Source organism: Peromyscus maniculatus, chromosome 1, assembly GCF_049852395.1.
Source record: "Peromyscus maniculatus bairdii isolate BWxNUB_F1_BW_parent chromosome 1, HU_Pman_BW_mat_3.1, whole genome shotgun sequence".
NCBI classification, from domain to species: Eukaryota; Metazoa; Chordata; class Mammalia; order Rodentia; family Cricetidae; genus Peromyscus; species Peromyscus maniculatus.
The window spans coordinates 131,109,601-131,130,000 of NC_134852.1; the positions used below are offsets into that span (position 1 = coordinate 131,109,601).

A 20,400-nucleotide genomic window follows, 5' to 3' on the forward strand; every position below is an offset into this window, starting at 1 on the left:
GCTTCGAACTCACAGAGATCCACCTGGAAAGGTGTGTACCATCAAACCTGCCACTGTGCTCTGCTGGAATTTATTTTTAATTGTTTTATTTAGCAGGCCATGGGGCTGGAGAGATGGCTCAGAGGTTAAGAGCACTTGCAGAGGACCGAGGTTCAGCACCCAGAGCCCACACAGTGGCTCACAACTGCCTGTAGCTCCAGTTCCAGGGGTTTAGACCTCACCTTCTAGCCTCCTCGGGCACAACACACTCGTAGCATACATACATACATGCAGGCAAACATATACATAAAGTAAAAATGAATTTGCTTAGAGGGCAAAGGCACTTGCTTTCCCAGCCTGGGATCAGAGTTTGATCCTGGGAAGCATGCAAAGGCAGTAGAGACCTGCCTCCACACATGCACATGGCACGCACCTCCGCTCCAACACACAGTAAGTAATACACTGAAGAAGAGAAAGTAGGCATGGTAATCTAATCATTCAGCAGACTGAGGCAGGAAGATTGCCATGAGCCATGAGTTTGAGGCTGGCCTGGGTTACACACCAAGATCCTATCTCAAAAAGTAAGTAAGAACTGGTAAGATGGCTTAGTGTGGTAAGAGCACTGGCCATTAAGCCTGGTAAACAAAGTTAAATTCCCAGGACCCATAAGGTAGAATGAGAACTGACTCTTACAAGTCTCTCTGACCTCCATATACATTCTAGGCTCTATGGCTTACACATTTAAGCTCAATGGGAAGCTGAGTGTGCTGGCTAGTTTTATGTCAATTTGACAGAGTTATCAGAGAGGAGGGAACCAAAATTGAGAAAATACCTCAGTAGGATAAGGCTGTACACAATCCTGTAGGGCATTTTCTTAATTAGTGACTGGTGGAGGAGGGGCCAGCCCATTGTGGGTAGGGCCACCCCTGGGCTGGTGGTCCTGGGTTCTATAAGAAAGCAGGCTGAGGAAGCTAGGCAGGACACTCCCCACAGCCTCAGCATCAGCTCCTGTCTCCAGGATCTAGCCCTGCTTGAGTTCCTGTCCTGAATTCCTTCGTGATGGGCTATTGTCAAAGTGTAAGCCAAATAAACCCTTTCCTCCTTAACTTATTTTGGTCATGTTGTTTCATAGCAATCATAACCCTAACTAGGACAGTGAAGCAGAAGGATTACGTGAGTTCAAAGCCAGCTTGGGCTACAGAGTAAGAACCTATCAAACAAGTCTCAAAATCGTTTGTAGGTGTTTTAGGCCATCTATGCAATACAAATCTACCTAAGTTAATAATGAAGATGATAAAGAACACAAGATAAAATCCGACTAGAGCTCCTTAATCTACCAAAGAGACAGGGCTGGTCCCAAACTACTTAGCAGCAAATGCTGAGGGTCTACATTTGCTAACATCTCCAGATGTCTCTATTGAATGGATTCATGAGTGCACCCCCGTGAGTGGGGTTCTGCCTTCCTAACAGATAGCTGGCTAGGACAGTGGGCTACTGCCTACATGAATGCCTAGTATAGAGAAAACAGTATGTTCTTGAGAAACAGTTGTAAACTGTTTAAACTCTGTTTAAAGTTTAGTTCTAGGCTGGCTCAGGGGTACATTGCACTGAGGCCCTGGGATCAAACCCAGCACACCAAATACACAAAACTGTTTAACATATAAGTTAGCAACATTGAAAATACGCTCAAAAGAGCAGCCATCATTCTTTCAGGGGCATATTGACAAGCTAACAGTTGGGATTTCACATCTTCCATTTGTACTCTAAATAACTATTTATGATACAGACGCTATGGCAAAGTCCACTGTGATAACAGATGTAAAAGCCTTTGGAGAGTATAGAGGAAATTCCAAGTGGAAATTGATAGTAAATAAGCTCAGAGGTTAGGATTTGTTAAACTTGAAGATGTGACAACTTCATTTTGACCAGAAGTTAAGAATCCCACACACACAGCCCCAAACATGTTTTGTTTACTGCTCAGTAGACTGAGATAGTACAACTGGATGTCCTGATAACCTCCTGGGTGGTTTGGTTGTTAGGTAGACTAGGGCACTGGATAGAGGACAGCCGTGAAAACAGTAATCCTGTGTGAGAGACAGCTTCAGTTCAGGTCAACAAACATTAATTCAAGTTTCTATTATGAAGTGTAATATATGATGCTAGATGTGGGAGAGACCAACCTGCCCTTCAAGATTTTGGCTGCTTCTTAAATATGGCAAAGAAAAATCCCTTACTTGGATTACATGAATTGCTTTCATATAGTAAAATGTTGCAATCGCACAGGATTGCTTCAGTCCTGAAGTATCAAAGTAGGTCATCAATCCTTATGGGGCCAATCTGAAATAGGCTAAATGTATGACCAATCTGTCTTCTGGACATGGAGATATGTGATGGCAAATCGGCATTCAAACTGCTAGGTAGCTTCAATTATAGAACTACAGGGATCCATTTGGGCTTAAGTCGTTGCACATTAAGGGATCAAGACAGACAGAAATAAATAACAAACCAATTTCCACCTCTCCAAAGAGGTACTTGTTTTCTTTTTCTAAGTACAGGTCACTCAAGACCACATTTTCCTTTTACTGTTACATTCAGTGGAATTGTGAACAAGCAGCAGCGTTTAACAGCCAACTCCAAGAGATACTAATTTTCACTACAAGTTTAAGGTGGAAATAATTCTATAGAACAGAGCAAATAGGACGCTTGAAAGAATTACTGAAGATCATTCTGCATGGTGGTTAAGAATGTTTGCTCTGGAGTCTGCAGTGAAAACCTAGTTTCCACAATAGTATCTACTTGAGCCAGAGGTAACCTATGGCAACACTCGATGTTATCGGGAGAATTAAAGGCGCCTATCTGTGTGTTAAGAGTCTATCAGTGTCCTCAAGTGCAAAATCCTGCTACGAATGTGCAAGGAAATGTGCCATTGGCTTCAGACTGAGGGCACTCTTGAGATTGTTCTCAGGAGATGCCGCCATCAAGAAAACCAAGGCAGAATAATTTTTAATTGAAAGCCGGAATGCAAGAAGTAGAAAAAAAAAGGCATGATAGAACTCTTCTCAAATAATTTCACTTGGCATCCAATGAACGGCGCCTAAGTAATAAAACAAAACAGTCTGACATCCGACTGAGTAAGTTATAAACTGGGATGCTAAGGTCTGTCTGAACAGTGTCTACAGGCTCCTCATCCCGAGTGTGTGGGACCAAAAATACTCGCTCCCATATTCGGCTTTAGGGAGTCCACTTTAACTCTTTTAGCCCCTGCTTTCTGGAAAACGGGATAACAAAACATTATTCTCACAGAGTGATGGCGCGGGTACCGCACAGCAGCACTGCCCCCCCACCACCTGCAGCGGCTTGCAGACTCTGCGGGCCAAGAAAAGCGCATGAGGGCGGGCAGGGTAGCAGGACCCGGAGCCGAGTCAGCAGCCGGCTTCTAGAGCGGGGTACGCTGGTTCACCCCTGCCCACCTCAGAGGTCCCCGAAGGAGACAGATCCGCTCATCGCCCGAAAGCTCTTTCTTAAAGCCCCAAGCATCAGCCAGTGTTGCGCATCCGCAGGGCCGTGGGCCCCCGCGCTCGCTCCCGGCGGCCGGGATGGGCGGATCCGCTGCCAGGTGAGCGCGAGGAGTCCCCGGCCGCGCATCCCAGACCACCCCCCCAAGGAACTTTCTAGCACTTTCCACACCTGCCGCCTCCGGGGCCCCCACCCCCAAACGCCGGCGACCTCGCCCTCACCTTGCTGGAGGTCCCGGTGGTCATACCACGGCTCATCCTCCATCTCAAACTCCTCCACCAGGTTATCTGCCAGCATGTCGCCGGGGACGTCCGGGGGCAGCGGGCTCTGCCGCCGCCGTGCCGCCTCGGCCGCTGCCCCGGGCTGTCCCCCGGCCCCTCCGCCCTCAGCCAGAGCCGCCCTCGGGCGGGACGCGCCGGCCCCGCCGCAGCTCCCGCCGCCGCCGCCGCCCCGCGTCCGCCTCGCGCCGCCCAACGGCCAGCGCCCTAGCGAGCGCACCCCGGGAGGCGCCCGGAGCCGGCTCCTCAAGCCCGCTGCCCGGCCCAACGTGGCACTTTGGCAGAGCCCTCCCAGGCCGGGGAGACGATTCAAACCCGGGCGGCGCCTTGACCAATTGCGAAGGGGCCCCCGGCAGAGCGACAGCGACTTCGGCCAATAGCATCTCAAAGAAGGTCGCGGGCCCGAGGTTCGTTGGCCAATAGAGGCTCAGGACGGAACAAAGGAGGCGGGTAAAGGCGGAGAGGGTGCGGCCGGCGGCCCCGCCCCTTTTGTCAGCGTTGCGTCTTCTCAGTGAGTGCACTCCAATTCCGGAGTGTGGAGGCGGCTGTGGTGACCCCGTCGGCTCTCTGGCGTGTCTTGCACTCAGCTGCGGAGGACTCGCGGCTCGGGGCAGTGGGCATCATCTTCCCACCTAAAGGTTTCGGAAGCGAGCCAGCCCTCCTCGGCTTTGCCCTTGGTGATGCGCGGAGGGAGATTCAGGGTCCGTCGCGAGGTTAAGGCCAAGAGAACGCTATTGAGTGAAAGCTGCTCCTGAATGTCTGAGCCCTGGCCTCCCAGGGGATGGAAATTAACCCCTAAAACGGCGGTCACCAGCCCCACTTGACGTTCAGAGGCCGGGACCGGCCCGTGGGAGCCGCCTCCCCTGGGGAAAGTTTTGCATAGAATGTTTTTGAAAGGTTCCTAGAGCCCGAGATAAACCTGGGAGCAGGCGTTGCACTTGAGGCCAGCAGGGCAGTGTCCTCTTGTTGACGCAGACGTAACTACCGTTTCTTGGGTTGAGGTTTTAGCACCTTCGGGCACCACCTCGTGAATCCTCTCAGAGGGAGAAAGGACGGCGCAGCTCTTAGAGCAGATAGATCAGGTCTACCGAGGAAAGGAGAATTGTAACAAGTGAGGGGAGAGAAGTAAATGTTCAACTTTGGCAGTAGTGAGTCGCTAGATACCTCCTGTAGTAACAACGCCTTCGTACAGATCCGGAGTGTCACCAGAACTAAAATGGAAAGCAGTTATAAGTTTGCCTTATCAAAAAAAAAAAAAAAAAAAAGCGTCAGTCGTGTGGCCTTAAAAAAAAGTACACAAATTACTATGATTAAAAATAGGAGAAATTGCTAGAAAGAAGTTACAGATCCTCAGTTACTTTTGTTTCTCCATATAAACGAGTGAGATCTTGGGTAATTTGGAGTAAGGGAAACTTCACCCTAATTTCTTTTTTCAGTGCTAAGGATGAACTTAGTGCCTCCTGCATTCCAGTCAATCCACTCACTACCCCCTAAGCTACTTCTCCAGACGTCTTCATTCTTGTGGGTTATAAAATGCACCTTGCTCAGATCAGTGTAACATTAAACACCTGCTCCTGGGATAGTGGTCTGGTGAAGGACAAAGGCTCCCCGCTGTAAGGTTTGTTTTTGTTGTTTGCACAGGGTCTCACTGTCTAGCCCCAGATGGCCTGGCACTCACTATGCAGATTAGACTGGCCAGGAACTCACAGAGATCCACCTGACTCAGCCTCCAGAATGTTGGAATAAAAGCCATGCACCACCATACCCTGTCCCCACAGTGAGGTGGTTCTGGGAGGTTTTCTTCTTCAATTCCTTAAGAAAGTCTTCGCTGGGCAGTGGTGGCGCTCGCCCTTAATCCCAGCACTCTCGGGAGGCAGAGGCAGGCGGATCTCTGTGATTTCGAGGCCAGCCTGGGCTACAGAGCGAGTTCCAGGACAGGCTCCAAAGCTACACAGAGAAACCCTGTCTTCTTAGACTAAAAAGTATAAAGGACCTAGAGTTAGAAATCTAGGTGTCCAGCCACAGTCTGTACTAGCAAAGAAGGCTTCAGTGCACCACTTAGGAGAGATGAATTTTTTTTTCCTCACCAGAGTTGTGAGAATCAAAGAAACTGCCCAGTAGAGCTGTGTTATTTCTAACACTTATTTTGAAGGTACCATTAAGAACAACAGTTAGTGTCAAAATAATATACTTTCTTCTCTCTCTGCCTCCCTCTTCCTTCTTTTTCTTTTTTTTCCCCTCTGGTGGCATTGAGGGGCTACTCACAAGCAAGGAAAGTACTGAGCCATAGTCCCAGTCCATGAGTATCAGGATAAGTAGTAATAGTGACAGGTTGCAACCTGTTAATGATGAGTCCATGGTGACATAAATAAATGAGAAAGTTTTTTCTTGTAGGGGAATGCCAACCAAAAGTATAAAAGTAATAACATTGCATTAGCTGGGTATGGTGGTGCCCTCAGCGATGGGAATATATAGACAGGAGGGTTGTGAGTTTGATACCAGTCTGTGCTACATAGCAAGACCCTGTCTTAGAAAACAGAGCAAACAGAAGCAAAACAAAGTAGAGACATCCAGATAGTTCAGTGGGTAAAGCTGCTTGCTTCCTTGCCTGACAAGCTGAATTTGATGCTAGGAACCCACATGGTGCAAGGCAAGAACCAGCTCCCACCAAGTTGTCCTCTGAACTCTGCATGCATGTTATTGTGACATGCACACCTCCCTAACACAATAAATACATGAATACTTTTGTTTGTTTGTTTTTGTTTTTCAAGACAGGGTTTCTCTGTGTAGCCCTGGCTGTCCTGGAGCTCACTCTGTAGACCAGACTGACTTCAAACTTAGAGATCTGTCTGCCTCTGCCTACCGAGTGCTGGGATTAAAGGTGAGTGCCACCATTGCCCGGCAAACAAGTATGTAGCTAGAGTTTTCCTGCTTTGCCCACAGTCAGGACAAATCTTTGTCACCCGCCAGTCTCACAGCCGCTCAGACCCAACCAAGTAAACACAGAGACTTATACTGCTTACAAATTGTATGGCCGTGGCAGGCTTCTTGCTAACTGTTCTTATATCTTAAATTAATCCATTTCTATAAATCTATACCTTGCCATGTGGCTTGTGGCTTACCGGAGTCTTCACATGCTGCTTGTCATGGCGGCGGCTGGCAGTATCTCTCTGCCTCAGCCTTCCGCTTCCCAGAATTCTCCTCTCTCCTTGTCCCACCTACTTCCTGCCTGGCCACTGGCCAATCAGTGTTTTATTTATTGACCAATCAGAGCAATTTGACATACAGACCATCCCACAGCACGAGTACAGTTTTATTTATTTATTTATTTTTAATTTTATTTTTTGGTTTTTTGAGACAGGGTTTCTCTGTGTAGCTTTGGAGCCTGTCCTGGAACTCACTCTGTAGCCGAGGCTGGCTTTGAACTGGAGAGATCCGCCTGCCTCTGCCTCCCAAGTGCTGGGATTAAAGGTGTGTGCCACCACTGCCCAGCATACAAGTACAATTTTAAACAAGTAGTAATATTAACAGAGAAATGGTGAACTCATGAGTCCCTTCTGACAAGTACACTAAAAGGCAGAATGTCACTGGTCAACTTTTCATTGCTGTGTTTTTAAAACAGGAAACTAGGTCCCCTGTAAAGCCTCTTCCAGAAACATCAGTATATCAGTCCAGATACAAAATGAGACAATGTAGAACCAGTTACTATAATCAGACAGAACCCTGTGGAAAGAAAGAAAATTCAATTTAGGACTTGTAGATTGTGGAAGCTGAAGACCTGGAATCATGTATCTGAGCTCAGTCACTGATGGTGACTGTTTTCTCTGGGACAAACCCATATCAGTTCCAAATTTGGGGGTGTATTGGGATACAATACACCCCCAAATTGTTCTTTAACAATTTTCAGAAGAAATAAGGAATAGCCCCTAGAGACTTTATTCATTTTGGGTCTGTGGGTTCATTTTTAGGGATGCTCTTTTCAGAGAGGGTCATTTTTGTGTGTGTTCTGCAAAATCCTGAACAAAGAGTGCATTGAGAAAAGCCTTTGGAGCTAAAAGCTCTGTCTTCCACGGGTCTTCACCAAGCAATCATAAATAGCATCTGCAGTTATAAAATTTGGCCGAGAAGAGGGTTAGTGAATAACTGTGCAAGTTGATGCTAAACAGGGGGTTTCGGGGTCTGCTTAATAATTTACCAGTGTACAGTTTGCTGATCCAAACTTAGCATGACTGCATCCTGCTGCTTTTAATCTCTGCTGTATAAAACACTTTGTGGTAAAGACAAGTTGGCTTCTGGAATCCTTTGTTCTTGGCTGTAAAGATGAAACACTCCACATCATATAGTAAAATCATGTTAAGGGAGTTTTTAGACAGTAATAGCTTTTAAAAGATGAGAAGTGATTTTCAGTTTGATACTGAAATAAACATTGACTAGATGTAATTGAAAGGAAAATATTGATGTGTTTTGTTTTGTTTGTTTATTTGTTTTGTGAGGGAAATTAAGATTCCCCCCCCCCCTCCGCAATATATATAAGTAAAGAGTTCAGAGTTTTTCCATAATGCTATTAAAACTTTGTGTTCACTTCAGACAGGCTGGGTACTTAACTCGAATTCTTTGAAAAATTCTTCTTTTGAACTTGGGGAGCTTATGAGACTTTGCAAAGATCCGAGTCTATGAATGTCTCCCTTCTGACTTAATGCTAGAAGAACAGTTCAGAAAGACTCAGCATGCCTGTGCTAGAAAGCCTGAAGTACAAAATGTCTAGATTTTTGTGGGCTAAATTTGTATCTTGGCTTTGGGCTGTACCAACTTCCCCAACTTTTTTCTTTTTCTTTTTTTTTTTTTTTTTTGACTAAGTAACAAGGTGACCTCTAGCCTCAATTTTCATTCGAACTTACACCAAAAGCAAATCCCGAGGGGGAAGCCTTCACCAGTACTTCCAGCTTTTCTAGTTTGAGAATTACCTTTTAAAGCCAAAAATGTTGACTGACCTCGTGATACTGCAGTACTTGGACTTCTTAAGGCTTGAGAATTGCAGAACGATGAAATGAAAAACAGATTTGTATTTTATCATTAAAGCAGAATTTACGCATATTTAAAAAATATGACTACCTGGGGCTAAGGAGATGACTCAATGCTTAACTGCAGCTCAGGTTGATCTGACACCTCTGGCCTCCACAGGCAACTACACTCATATGCACATACCAGCCCCACCCCACTCCCATAATTAAAAACAAAAACAAAAACACACATAATGTGATTAAATCGCTAGCAATCCACGGAATCAGCTTAATGACCAAAGGAATTTGTTTGGGGGTAAACTCACAACCATGGGAGATTTGTCATAGGGTTGGGGAAAGCTGAGCTATATCCCACGCTGAAAGGCTTGGTCCAAGATCTCAGCATCCAGAACCACAAGGTAGCCAAGAGAGAGAGTTTATGTGCATCTCAGGTCTTAAGGGTGACCATGCCCTAGGGGCAGGTATTTCAAGGTCATAGGCAAGTGTAACAACTACAGCTGCCTCACTAGGGGTGATGCTTCAGGGCATGGCTCAAAACTACCCACTACACACACAAGCCAGGTAGGTGATGGTGGCACACGCCTTTGATCCCAGCACTTGGATGGCAGAGGCAGGCAGATCTCTGGGCTCCAGGCCAGCCTGATCTACATAGTGAGTTCCAGGATGGCCAGGGCTACACAGAGAAACTCAGACTCAAAAACAAAAAACACAACAACAACAACAACAAAAAAAATACACACGGATAAAACATTTTCATTGCTGTTATTGCAGTACTGGAAATTGTACCCAGGACCATCACTCTACCAATGAGCTACAGGCTGAGAAAAAAACATCTTTCTTAATCTGCTGATAATGTTTCATATGGACTTAGTAGTCCTTTTGTTTCTATCTGTGAGACAGGGTCTCAGTGCTTAGCCCAGGCTGGCTCCAAGCTCCTCATCTTCCTTCCTCAGGCCTCAGAGTGCTAGGATTACAAGTATGTACTAGCATGCCAGCTTAATAACCCCTTTTGATAATTCTGGAGCTCTATGGTGCATACAATTAAACTTCTCTTTGGGTCTACCAGAGCGTAAAGATTGGAAACCAATAATTGAAGGGGCAGGTTGTTGGAGATTTTCACAGAACCTAGGCTGCTCTTGAATTCACTTCTTTGAACCTCTTACCTCAGCCCCCCAGAGTGATGGGATTACAGGTTGCACCACCACACCCAACTTTTGTCATTTTTGGTTTTCTCTGGAGTTTGGGGGACCAGTAACTTGGTCATCTGTGATGCCCATCCCCTTCCCACTTGCCTTCCCTGTCCCTCAGGAATGGGACACTGTAGACTGAGTTGTCTGCTGATTTGTTCCTGCTACTCTAAGGTTAAAGGAGAAGCCCAAAGACTATTCAAGTGAGCAATATCCTCAGATTATGTGGAAATTCATCTCTTCCCCAGTTCAGTTAGTCCACAGAGAGCTGGTGAAATTGTCTAGTAGGCCAAGGATAACGAAGATCGGTGGGGTGCCAAAGTACAGCCCTCTAATTCTACCCTGCATGAAACTGAGGCAGGAACATTCCAAGTTCCAAGCCAGCCTGAGCTACATTATCTTAAATATGTAATCAATAATTCAAGTTTTAAAAAGTTAATCTGGGCCTGGAGAGGTAGCTCAGTTGGGAATATGCTTGCCTAGCATACACGAGACCCCGGGGCTTGATCCCAAGCACCACACAAACTGGGCATGGTGGTGCACACCTGCAGCTCTAGCATTTGGAAGGTGGAGGCAGCTCAGGGTCAGCCTGTGCTACGTAGCAAGTCTGAGGTCAGCCTTTGAGCTCATGAGACCTTGTCTGGGAAAACAAAACAAAAACGAGCTGAATTTACATCTCCCTACTGTTAGCTAACCTTTCTCTGTTTTCCACTTGTACAGATCAAAAGTGAGGTGATAGGCTATCTTTAAGAGGGGCATCTACATTAGAACAAGAATATGAGCCGGGTGGTGGTGGTGGTACATGCTTAGTCCCAGCACTCAGGAGGCAGAGCCAGGCAGATCTCTGTGAGTTGGAGGCCAGCCTGGTCTACAGAGTAAGATCCAGGACAGGGACCAAAGCTACACAGAGAAACCCTGTCTTGAAAAGCAAAACAACAACAACAACAAAAAAGTTATTTCTGGTTCCTCTTGGATATGGCTTTTGGATCAAAGCTGTAGACGGATTTTTTTGGGGGTTGCCAGGTCACAAATAATGACACAGAGACTTATTATTACTTATGAAAGCTTGGCCGTAGCTTAGGCTTGTTCCTAACTCGTTCTTATAACTTTAACCCATATCTTTTAATCTATGTTTTTACATGACTTAGTTAACTTTACTCTGTACTGCCCATCCTGCTTCCTCTGTGTCCAGCTGGTGACTCTGCCTTTCTTTCTCCCCTCATTCTCTCTCTCTGCCCGGAAGCCCCTTCTAGCTTGCCCTGCCTAACTATTGGCCGTTCAGCTTTTTATTACACCCATCGCACATCTTTGCGGTGTACGACTATCCCACAACACAAAGCTACATAGTCTATGGAGAGAAGGTCACATAACTATTGCACTAAGTGTGTGCTGTGGGATGAGCAGCTAATCACAGACAAGGACCTTGGAGTCCTCTTCTGATTTTAGCAAAAGGCTGCCATCTCACTGTTCATTTTCTGTTCCTCCTTCTCAGGCTAGGGAGGCTGATGCTTAAACGTATCTCCTTGACCACCAGCTCAGCATGTCTAAACTTGATCATTTAGAAGACATATGAAAATGTAAGTAGAGGCTAGGGACATGGCGTAGTTGTTAAAGTGCCCATGGTGCAAGCCTGAGGACCCGAGTTCCATCCTCAGCATCCATGTGAGGAAACAACGAAGCAGGTGTGGTGGTGTATGCCTGCAGTCCTAGCTCGGAGAAGCAGAGACGAGAGGATCCCTGGGTCTTTCTAGTCACTAGTCTTCCTGAATAGGTGAGATCCTCGTTCAGTGAAAGACTCAGCCTCAAAATAAATAAATAAATAAATAAATAAATAAATAAATAAATAAATAAATAAACAAACAATAAACAAATAATAAACAAACAAACAAATGGAAAAGCAATAGCAGAAGATACTCAGTGTTGACATATGGTGTCTCTGCGCGCGCGCGCGCGCGCACACACACACACACACACACACACACACAAACACACACAAATGTAACTAGAGTCATACATCATGCAAATTGGGGCTCATGCAACATCTCAAAAATGTTGAATAAGTATAAAATAAATAGATAAAGAAATCTGGTGACATTTACAGCAAGTATTTTTGGATTTTAACTAACATTACTAATGTTAAGGGAATTTTTTTAACCTATCAACTATTGTGTGCAAATAATGAATTCTAACTTTTTTTTTTAAACAGGGAGGAAAACTTCCTCTGCATGGAAAATGACACTTTCAAATATCAAATCCACAGCCTGGGCATACTCTCTGATTACACTAGGAACTGAAATGTTAAGTTCTTTTTTCAGTTTCTACTGTGTGAAACTTTTCTTGGAACTGTACAAGATTTCAGAGTTGGCCTTCTATCAATCCCAGGTGGGATGCAATTTTTTCTCCTTAAATGTAGGAGAGAGCTTTCTTCCTTATCATGGTGTCTTACTGTCTTTTATCAAAGAGTGGATTCTTCACATACCTGCAAGTTATCAAGAAAATGTTGTACTATGGTGGTGCAAACCTGTAATCTCAGTACTTAAGAAACTGAGGCAGAAAGACTGTTGAGAATTCAAGGCTGGTCCAGGCTATTTAGAGGGATCCTATCTCAAAAAGAAAGAAAGGGAGGGGAGGAGGGAAAAGAGAGAGAGAAAGGCAAAGGGAGTGGGTTGGGAGAGGAGAGGAGAGAAGAGAGGGAAGGAGGAGAAGGAGATACTGTCTTAGTCATGGTTTCTATTGCTGTGATAAAACACCATGACCAAAGGCAAGTTGGGGAGGAGAGGGTTTGGCTGAAACTTCCACATCATAGTCCATCACTGAAGGAAGTCAGAGCAAGAACTCCAGACAGGGCAAGGACCTGGAACAGGACCTGATACAGAGATGATAGAAGGGTGCCACTTACTGGCTTGCTCCCCATGGCTTGCTCAGCCTGCCTTCTTATAGGACCATTTGCTCAGGGGTGGCCCTACCAACATGGACAGGGCCCTCCCACATCAATCTAATTAAGAAAATGCCCTGTAATCCTGCCTGCAGCCCAATCTTATGAAGGCATTTTCTCAATTGAGGTTCCCTCCTCTCAGATGACCCCAACCTGTGCCAAGTTGTCATAAAACTACCCAGCACAGATGCTATACCTTGAAAAGCTTGATAATATTGGCAAATTGTATTATAATTTATCATAAATGAACTGAATGGATAGATATGTTTTTACATTTCCCCTTGTGCTTTATAATGTTGCTTATTACAGAACTACATAATTTACTAAGTTGATTTTGAGTTGATTTATTATTGTTGGTATCGTAATCTTACTTAATGTAGCTGTGGAAAATGATGTCTTGGAAGGGTAGAAAAATGGCTCATTGATTTAGAACACATTTTGCTCTTCTAGAAAACCTGGATTCAGTTCCCAGCATCTACATGGTGGTTCACAGCCATCTGGAACTCCAGTTCCAGGGGATCTGATGCCTTCTTCTGGCCTCCATAGGTACCAGGCAAGCACATAGTATACATACATACATGTAGACAAAGCATTCATAGACATAACATAAAGTAAATAAATGAATTTTAACAGGAGGAAGGGCCTGAATTTCATGAGGAAGTATGGCCCTGTGTGCCACAGTGGGAGACATACTCTGGGTTCACTGCTTTGGTTCCAAGGTTACTCTGTTTAGTTAGCTAGATGAATTGCTTATCTTCTCTGTCCGAAGAAACTAACCTTGAGCCAGGCAGTGGTGGCACACGCCTTTAGTCCCAGCACTCAGGAGGCAGAGGCAAGTGGATCTCTGAGTTCGAGGCCAGCCTGGTCTACAGAGCAAGATCCAGGAAAGTCGCAAAGCTACACAGAGAAACCCTGTCTTGAAAAACCAAAAAAAAAAAAAAAAAAAAGGGTAATAAATTTAAAAAATTCCAACATTATTTAAAAAGAAAGAAACCTTGTAAATTCAGAGGAATAACAATGCCTATATCAGAGGGTTATTTTTTTAAGGATTTGATAAAGTAATACATGTAAACACTTGTACTATACCTGAATGCAAAACAAATATACATTGCCTTTTGAGTGGCATTCTACCACTATTATTGATGCTAATTAATAGTTCTGAAAACTTCGACTTTTCAGCTTTAGATACTTCTCATCAGGATTTCTTCCTTCCTGTTTCCTACCTCCCCCCTTTTCTTCCCTCCCTCCCTTCTGCTCTCTGGGTCACTGTGTATTGCAGACAGGTCTCAGACTCAATAATGCACTTCCTTCAGCCGCCCAGGTGCTGAAATCACAGGCGTATGCCATCATACTCAGCCTCCGGGGTCAGTCTCATCTTGAATGTAGTAGTCTACACTGCTAACAACCACACAACCTATATGTGTATTTTTCTTCTCTCTCCTTAGGTAATTTTAATGATCTGGAATGTTCTGAATGACCTGAGCGGGTATTTTCTAAGGAACTCTGAGTATGATTGCTGTCTGAGTTACCACTGTTCCCTGTTTGGAACCCTTCTGCATGCAGCGGCCTTCCTGCTCCCTTGGTTCCCTTGGAGACACTATCAAGAAGGTGACTGGCTCAAGGGACTTCATCTGGTCATCTCCCTGTGCGCGTTTGACAGCCCCCTTAGCTGGGTGCGGCAAGCCCAGGGCCGATCGTTTGCAGAGATTTTCCCCAGGCACGAGAGCAAGCTGTAGCTGATGAAAATCAACCAGGTGGCATCCCTGCTGGGCTCCACCAGCGTCCTCTTCTGTGGCCTCATCTCTCACAACATGGAAATCCTGCCCAATTTTCAGGTCGTCGCCGTCGTCACCGCCTTCCTGGCAGCTACCAGCCTTTACAGTGGCATGTTCCATATGCGGCATTTTGAATGTAAAAGAAACCCGAAGGAAGCCTTCCTCTCTGAGAGTGAACAGGAGCTGGCGTGGACCTCCACCATCTTGCCCATGAGACAAATCTTGTCTCAGAGGAACTTCCACCTTTTCCTCATCGTGAATTTCTTCCAAGTCTTCCATTTGACCTTCTTCAGTAACTTCATGATGATCTTTGCCAATAACCTCATTCCCACCGAGGCTCTCTCTTCTTCCGCAAGGAGCATCATGTATGGGGCTGGCTTCATCTGCCCTCAGGTATGTGAAGGTTCGCCATGTGTCTTCCTGGTGGGACTAAAGAGGAACTCTTAGCTGTCTGAGGAAAAGAAAAATGTGACTAAATGGGCAGTGTTACTAATTGACACACGTTTACTAACAAACTCGAAACAAGAGTAAAAGCTCAGCTGCTGTATGGGACCCCATAGAAATGATGGAAAAGCAATGAAAGGCGAGCAGGGGAAGAGCACAGGGAGGGCCAAGCAGCGTGATTTAAGAAACAAACTATTTTTTTTTTTTTTTTTTTTGGTTTTTTCGAGACAGGGTTTCTCTGTGTAGCTTTGCGCCTTTCCTGGAGCTCACTTGGTAGCCCAGGCTGGCCTCGAACTCACAGAGATCCGCCTGGCTCTGCCTCCCGAGTGCTGGGATTAAAGGCGTGCGCCACCACGCGCGGCTAGAAACAAACTATTTTTAAAATTGTGTTTATCTGTTTATTTTGTGTATGCACGTTTTTGTTTTGAGACAGGGTCTCACTGTATAGCCCTGGCTGGCCTGGAACTTGCTAAGTAGACCAAGCGAGCTTTGAACTTAGAGAGCCACCAAGCCCGGACAATTGTGTGCATGTGTATATTTGTGTGTGTCAGGGTGGCCTGTGGAGGTCAGAAGACAGCTTGGAGGCGTGGTTTCTCTCTTTCCACCATGTGGGTTCCCGGGATTGGACTCAGGTGGTTAAGCTTGGTGTCAAGCCATCTCTATGACCCAGTCAGTATTTTAAACATTTGGCTTTGAATCTAAGCACCAGCAAAGCTGTGGGAGAAGGAAATGGCTTCCTTTGAGTGTGTATTTATGCTTTGTTCAGGCATTTAAAATTTCATCTTCATGGGAGAAACCTCAGAAGGGGCAGGAAAGAAAGGGAAAATCAAGGCACATGGGAAGGGAAAGGAGTCCCTCACCCCTGCTGGCTGAGAATCAAGAACCCTTATAAACAAGATTGTGAATCACATCTGGAGTCAGAGTTTAGGCCTGGAGTTCCTTATGACCCATGGAGCTTGAGGATTCCTTTAACCCTTGACCTGTGTTTTTTCTACTGGCCTCTCAATAACCGCCTTATAATCTCATTTAGTAAATACACTAAAACAGTTTGTACTTTTTTGTCTTTTCTTTTGAGACATTGTCACTCTGTAGCCCAGGCTGGCCTAAAACTCATGAGAGTCCTACCTTAGGCTTGGGAAAGTGCTGGGATTACAGGTGTGAGCTGACACACCCAGCATGCTTCACCTTTAACCTCTGTATCAATATAACTTCAGAAGCCATCAAAACCATCTATAGCTAGCTATTATTCGGACTCTGATGTGTAGCTGGGCATGATGGCTTATACCTGCAATCCTAGTACTCAGGGAGGCTGAGGTAGGGGATTGTTACATGTTTGAGGCTGTCCTTGGCTACAAAGTAAGAAAAAAAAAAAAACCCAAAACTAAATAAAGCAAAACCAAGTAGAGAACGAAGAAGACACTTACATGTGACTCTTTTGAGAGGTCCACAGCTGTACTGCTATCCTTTCCTTTACCCCCTCCCCATCATTTCTTAAGTAAGCAGTAACTCTGATGAAAACAAACAAAACAAAACCCCACAAGAGTCAGCTTGATCAAGAATTCATGGAGCAGAGTTTCAAAACACTTGGCAAAAAGCCTGAGTCCTGGAACCTCCGAGCATTATTAAAATTCCGTGGACATGACCCTTACAGACGATGGCATGTTCCTTGTTAACCATTTGGACTGCTGACATAGTGCTACCTTCAGCTAACTGTGTCTTCTAAGTCTGTGCCTTAACCCAGTCCGTGATACAGATTTCTTCTCATTTTGCAATTAAATAATAGGTAAAACCCGGTGCTCAGACGCTTCTGGAGTTAAGGAATAAGCTATTCTGCATAGAGTAGCATATTAACTTTTCTTTAGCACCATGGCAGAACGTCTGACAGACAACGCCAAGGGCTCTTCTGATTCAGTTTCAGAGGGCTCCGGCTGTGTTTGCTTGGCCACATGCACTTGGTCAAGTAAACCACAGCCCGGTGGTGCCAACAGGTGGTGAAGGCTGTTTTGTACTCAGTGGACAGGATGCAGATCACAGGGATGGCTGCGCTCTGTTGGCTTTTCTATTCCTTCCCTTTTGTCCTTCCTACTCAGGTGTTCATCCCATGATCTAACCACATTTAGGATGGGTCTTCTCCCAGGTCCCTAGGCACACCCAGAGGCATATGGCACCAATATCCATGGTGGCTTTGAACTCACTCCAGTTCTCCTGACTCTAAGGAACTGGGATTACAGGCACGAGCTACTGGCCCTGCCTTTTTTATTTTTATTTATTTATTTTTTAGTCATTTGTCAATAGTGCACGAGATATATTGTAGATGTAACGGTCTTATTAAATAAGAAACACAGAGCCAAATGCAGAGTTAAAAGCCCAAGAGGTCAGAGCAGTAGCCAAGAATGAGATTAAAACCTCCTTCTTACCACTCGCTGCCGTCCTTCCCCTTAGAAAGAGACCTACTTCCTGTGTTTCTGTCTTTTTATTGACTTTCTGTTCTGCCTTCTCATTGGTTGAAAACCAAACTACATGACCTCCTCGTCACTGCCTTTCTATACAGACCTCTAGGTCTCTATGGTTGGTATTGAGATTAAAGGTGTGTGTCTCCATGCTGGCTGTATTCTTGAACACACAGACTCTGCCTGCCATGTGATTGGGATTAAGGGCATGTGCTAGTGTGCTACCACTGCCAGACTTCTGCTATGGCTTGCTATTAGCTCTGACCCCCAGGCACTTTTATTTATTAACATACAAATAAAATCATATTTCAGCACAAATAAAATATCACCATAATATATTTTAAAGAAAAGAGATTTAGGCCTGGGGATATAGAGTGCTTGCCCAGTATATGGAAGGCTGTGGGTCCCATCCCAAGCACTGAAAAGAAAAAAGGGTAAAGTTTATTTCCCTGCTCAAGATTCAAGATTGAAGAGAAGCTGTATTTTTTTTTTTTTTTGATTTTTCGAGACAGGGTTTCTCTGTGTAGCTTTGCGCCTTTCCTGGAGCTCACTTGGTAGTCCAGGCTGGCCTCAAGCTCACAGAGATCCGCCTGGCTCTGCCTCCCGAGTGCTGGGATTAAAGGCGTGCGCCACCACCGCCCGGCTGAGAAGCTGTATTTTTGATGCTCTGCTAGTAGTCTTAAGGCCATGCAGATCATTGCAAGGCAAGAGTCAGCAGGCCTGGGTATATGCGTATGAGTTCTGCTCTTTTCTTATAAAGCCATGAGGAATCAATCATGGAAGCTCCAGCCTGAAGTTTTGTCCATCCTGCTTGCCTCCAGAGGCTCATCTCTAGATATCGTAGTTGGATTGTTTCCACTCTAAACTTGGAGTTTTTGAGGGGAACTACAGCACATTCCTTTTTATAACTGGGTAATACTCCATTGCATCATTTTGGTTATCCATTCATTGGTTGATGGATATTTGATATATTTCCACATTTGTTTGTGCACATGTGTCTGAATACTCCATGTGTGCATGGGGCTGCGGAGTTCAGAAGAGGGGATCAGATCCCCTAGAACTGGAGCTACAGGAAGTTGTAAGCTACCATGTGGGTGTGAAGAACTGAACCCAGGTTCTCTGAAAGAGCAGTAAGCACTCTTAACTGAGACATCTCTTTAGCCCCTCATTTCTACTAAAAAAAGTATTCTGCGTACTTGAGTATTGTAGCATGAATTGTTAATAGGTCTTATTAATAAAAACAAACCTGAAGCCAGGTATCGGGTTAAAGTTGGAAGATCAGAGAAGCAGAACAAGCCACAGCCACCTTACCCTCACCTCACCAATTCCTCAGCTGATCCTGTTTCCTCAAACTGGAAGCCTCTGTGTCCTCATCTCCACATGGATCTCAGCTGAACTGCTGCTCTAAAGTCTTAAAGCTTAACCAACTCTAGTTCCTGGTCCTCACGCCTTATATACCTTTCTGCCATCACTTCCTGGGATTAAAGGCTCACTTCCTGGGATTAAAGGCATGAGTCACCATGCCTGGCTGTTTCCAGTGTGGCTTTAAACTCACAGAGATCCGGATGGATCTCTGCCTCCCAAGTGATAGGATTAAAAGTGTGTGTGCCACCATTTTCTGGCCTCTATATCTAGTGGCTGTTCTGTTCTCTGATCCCAGATAAGTTTATTAAGGTGCACAATGTATTTTGGGGAACACAATATCACCACAGTTTATAGACATGGACATGCCACTGTGGGTGTATGGAAGTTAGGGGACAACTTGCAGGAGTCAGTTCTCTCCTACTATGTGGTCTTTGGAGATTGAATTCATGTTATCAGCCTTGACTTCAAGTGCCTTTACCCTCTGAGCTGTCCTATTTTTTGGTATCTATCTAGGGATAGAAAGGCTGTCCCACCTGTGCTTCACATTCTGAGACAGTGGAGGATTTCCAAAGTTGTTGCACAATTTGTTTGTAATAGTGCAAAGTGTTTCCAGTTCCTCCAGACTTCACTAACATTTCCTATTATCTGCCTTCATTTTTTTTTTTTTTTTGAGACAGGGTTTCTCTGTGTAGTTTTGGTGCCTTTCCTGGATCTCACTCTGTAGACCAGGTTGGCCTTGAACTCACAGAGATCTGCCTGGCTCTGCCTCCCGAGTGCTAGGATTAAACCTGCCTTCTTTCCTGCAGCAATCTTCCTGTGTATGAATGATACCCTTCATGCTTGGGCTTGCATTTCCCTGATGGCTGTGAAGTGAAGTGAATGTTACGTGTGTTTTTGGAAAAATTTCTAATTCTTTTTTTTTTTTTTTTTTTTTTTTTTTTTAGTTTTTTTAAGACAGGGTTTCTCTGATTAGTCTTTACTGTTCTGGAACTCACTTTGTAGACCAGGCTGGCCTTGAACTCAGAGGATTAAAGACATGCACCACCACCACCTCCCTGGCTTGCCCAGTTTTTAAATAGGTTACTTTCTAATTTTTGTTCATTACATATTTTTAAAACCATACTTTCTCTATCTTCTAATTTTTTTATTTTAATTTGTGCGTATGTGTGTATTTATATTTGTGTATATATACAAGTGCATGTGTGCATGCGTGAGTGCAGTGTATGTGCATATGTGTGCAAGAGCATGTGGAGGCCAGAAACAACCTTGAGTGTCTTTTCTCAGTTGCTACATACCTTTTTTTTTTTTTTTTTTGAGACAGGGTTTCTCACTGGTCCGAAACTCACCAAGTAGGCTGGCTGGTGAACAACCCCCAGGGTTTTGATCATTGGCCTGTGTCTCCTTTGGTCCTATTTTTTTTTTTTTGAGCTGGAGTCTTGCTACATTGCCC

General features: G+C 44.9%; 2 protein-coding genes across 4 annotated transcripts in view; one reads left to right on the plus strand and one right to left on the minus strand.

Moving 5' to 3' along the window:
* Nucleotides 1-3,935, minus strand: part of Cdr2 (cerebellar degeneration related protein 2) — a 31,762-nt gene extending 27,827 nt beyond the window's left edge. For 2 of the 3 annotated variants that reach the window (XM_076551635.1, XM_076551638.1), the window contains exon 1: nucleotides 3,717-3,887. In XM_076551635.1, the coding sequence (XP_076407750.1) occupies nucleotides 3,717-3,752 (36 nt within the window). In that variant the 5' untranslated portion in view covers nucleotides 3,753-3,887. Of the gene's footprint in view, nucleotides 1-3,716 lie in introns of all 3 variants that reach the window. The other variant, XM_006980329.4, reaches the window with a different exon arrangement.
* Nucleotides 3,936-4,243: 308 nt separating this feature from the next.
* Nucleotides 4,244-20,400, plus strand: part of LOC102924639 (transmembrane protein 180) — a 41,159-nt gene continuing 25,002 nt past the window's right edge. Inside the window, 3 exon segments of the mRNA XM_015998866.3 lie at nucleotides 4,244-4,474; nucleotides 12,188-12,363; nucleotides 14,362-15,084. Coding sequence (XP_015854352.2) covers nucleotides 12,214-12,363; nucleotides 14,362-15,084 — 873 coding nt within the window. The 5' untranslated portion in view covers nucleotides 4,244-4,474; nucleotides 12,188-12,213.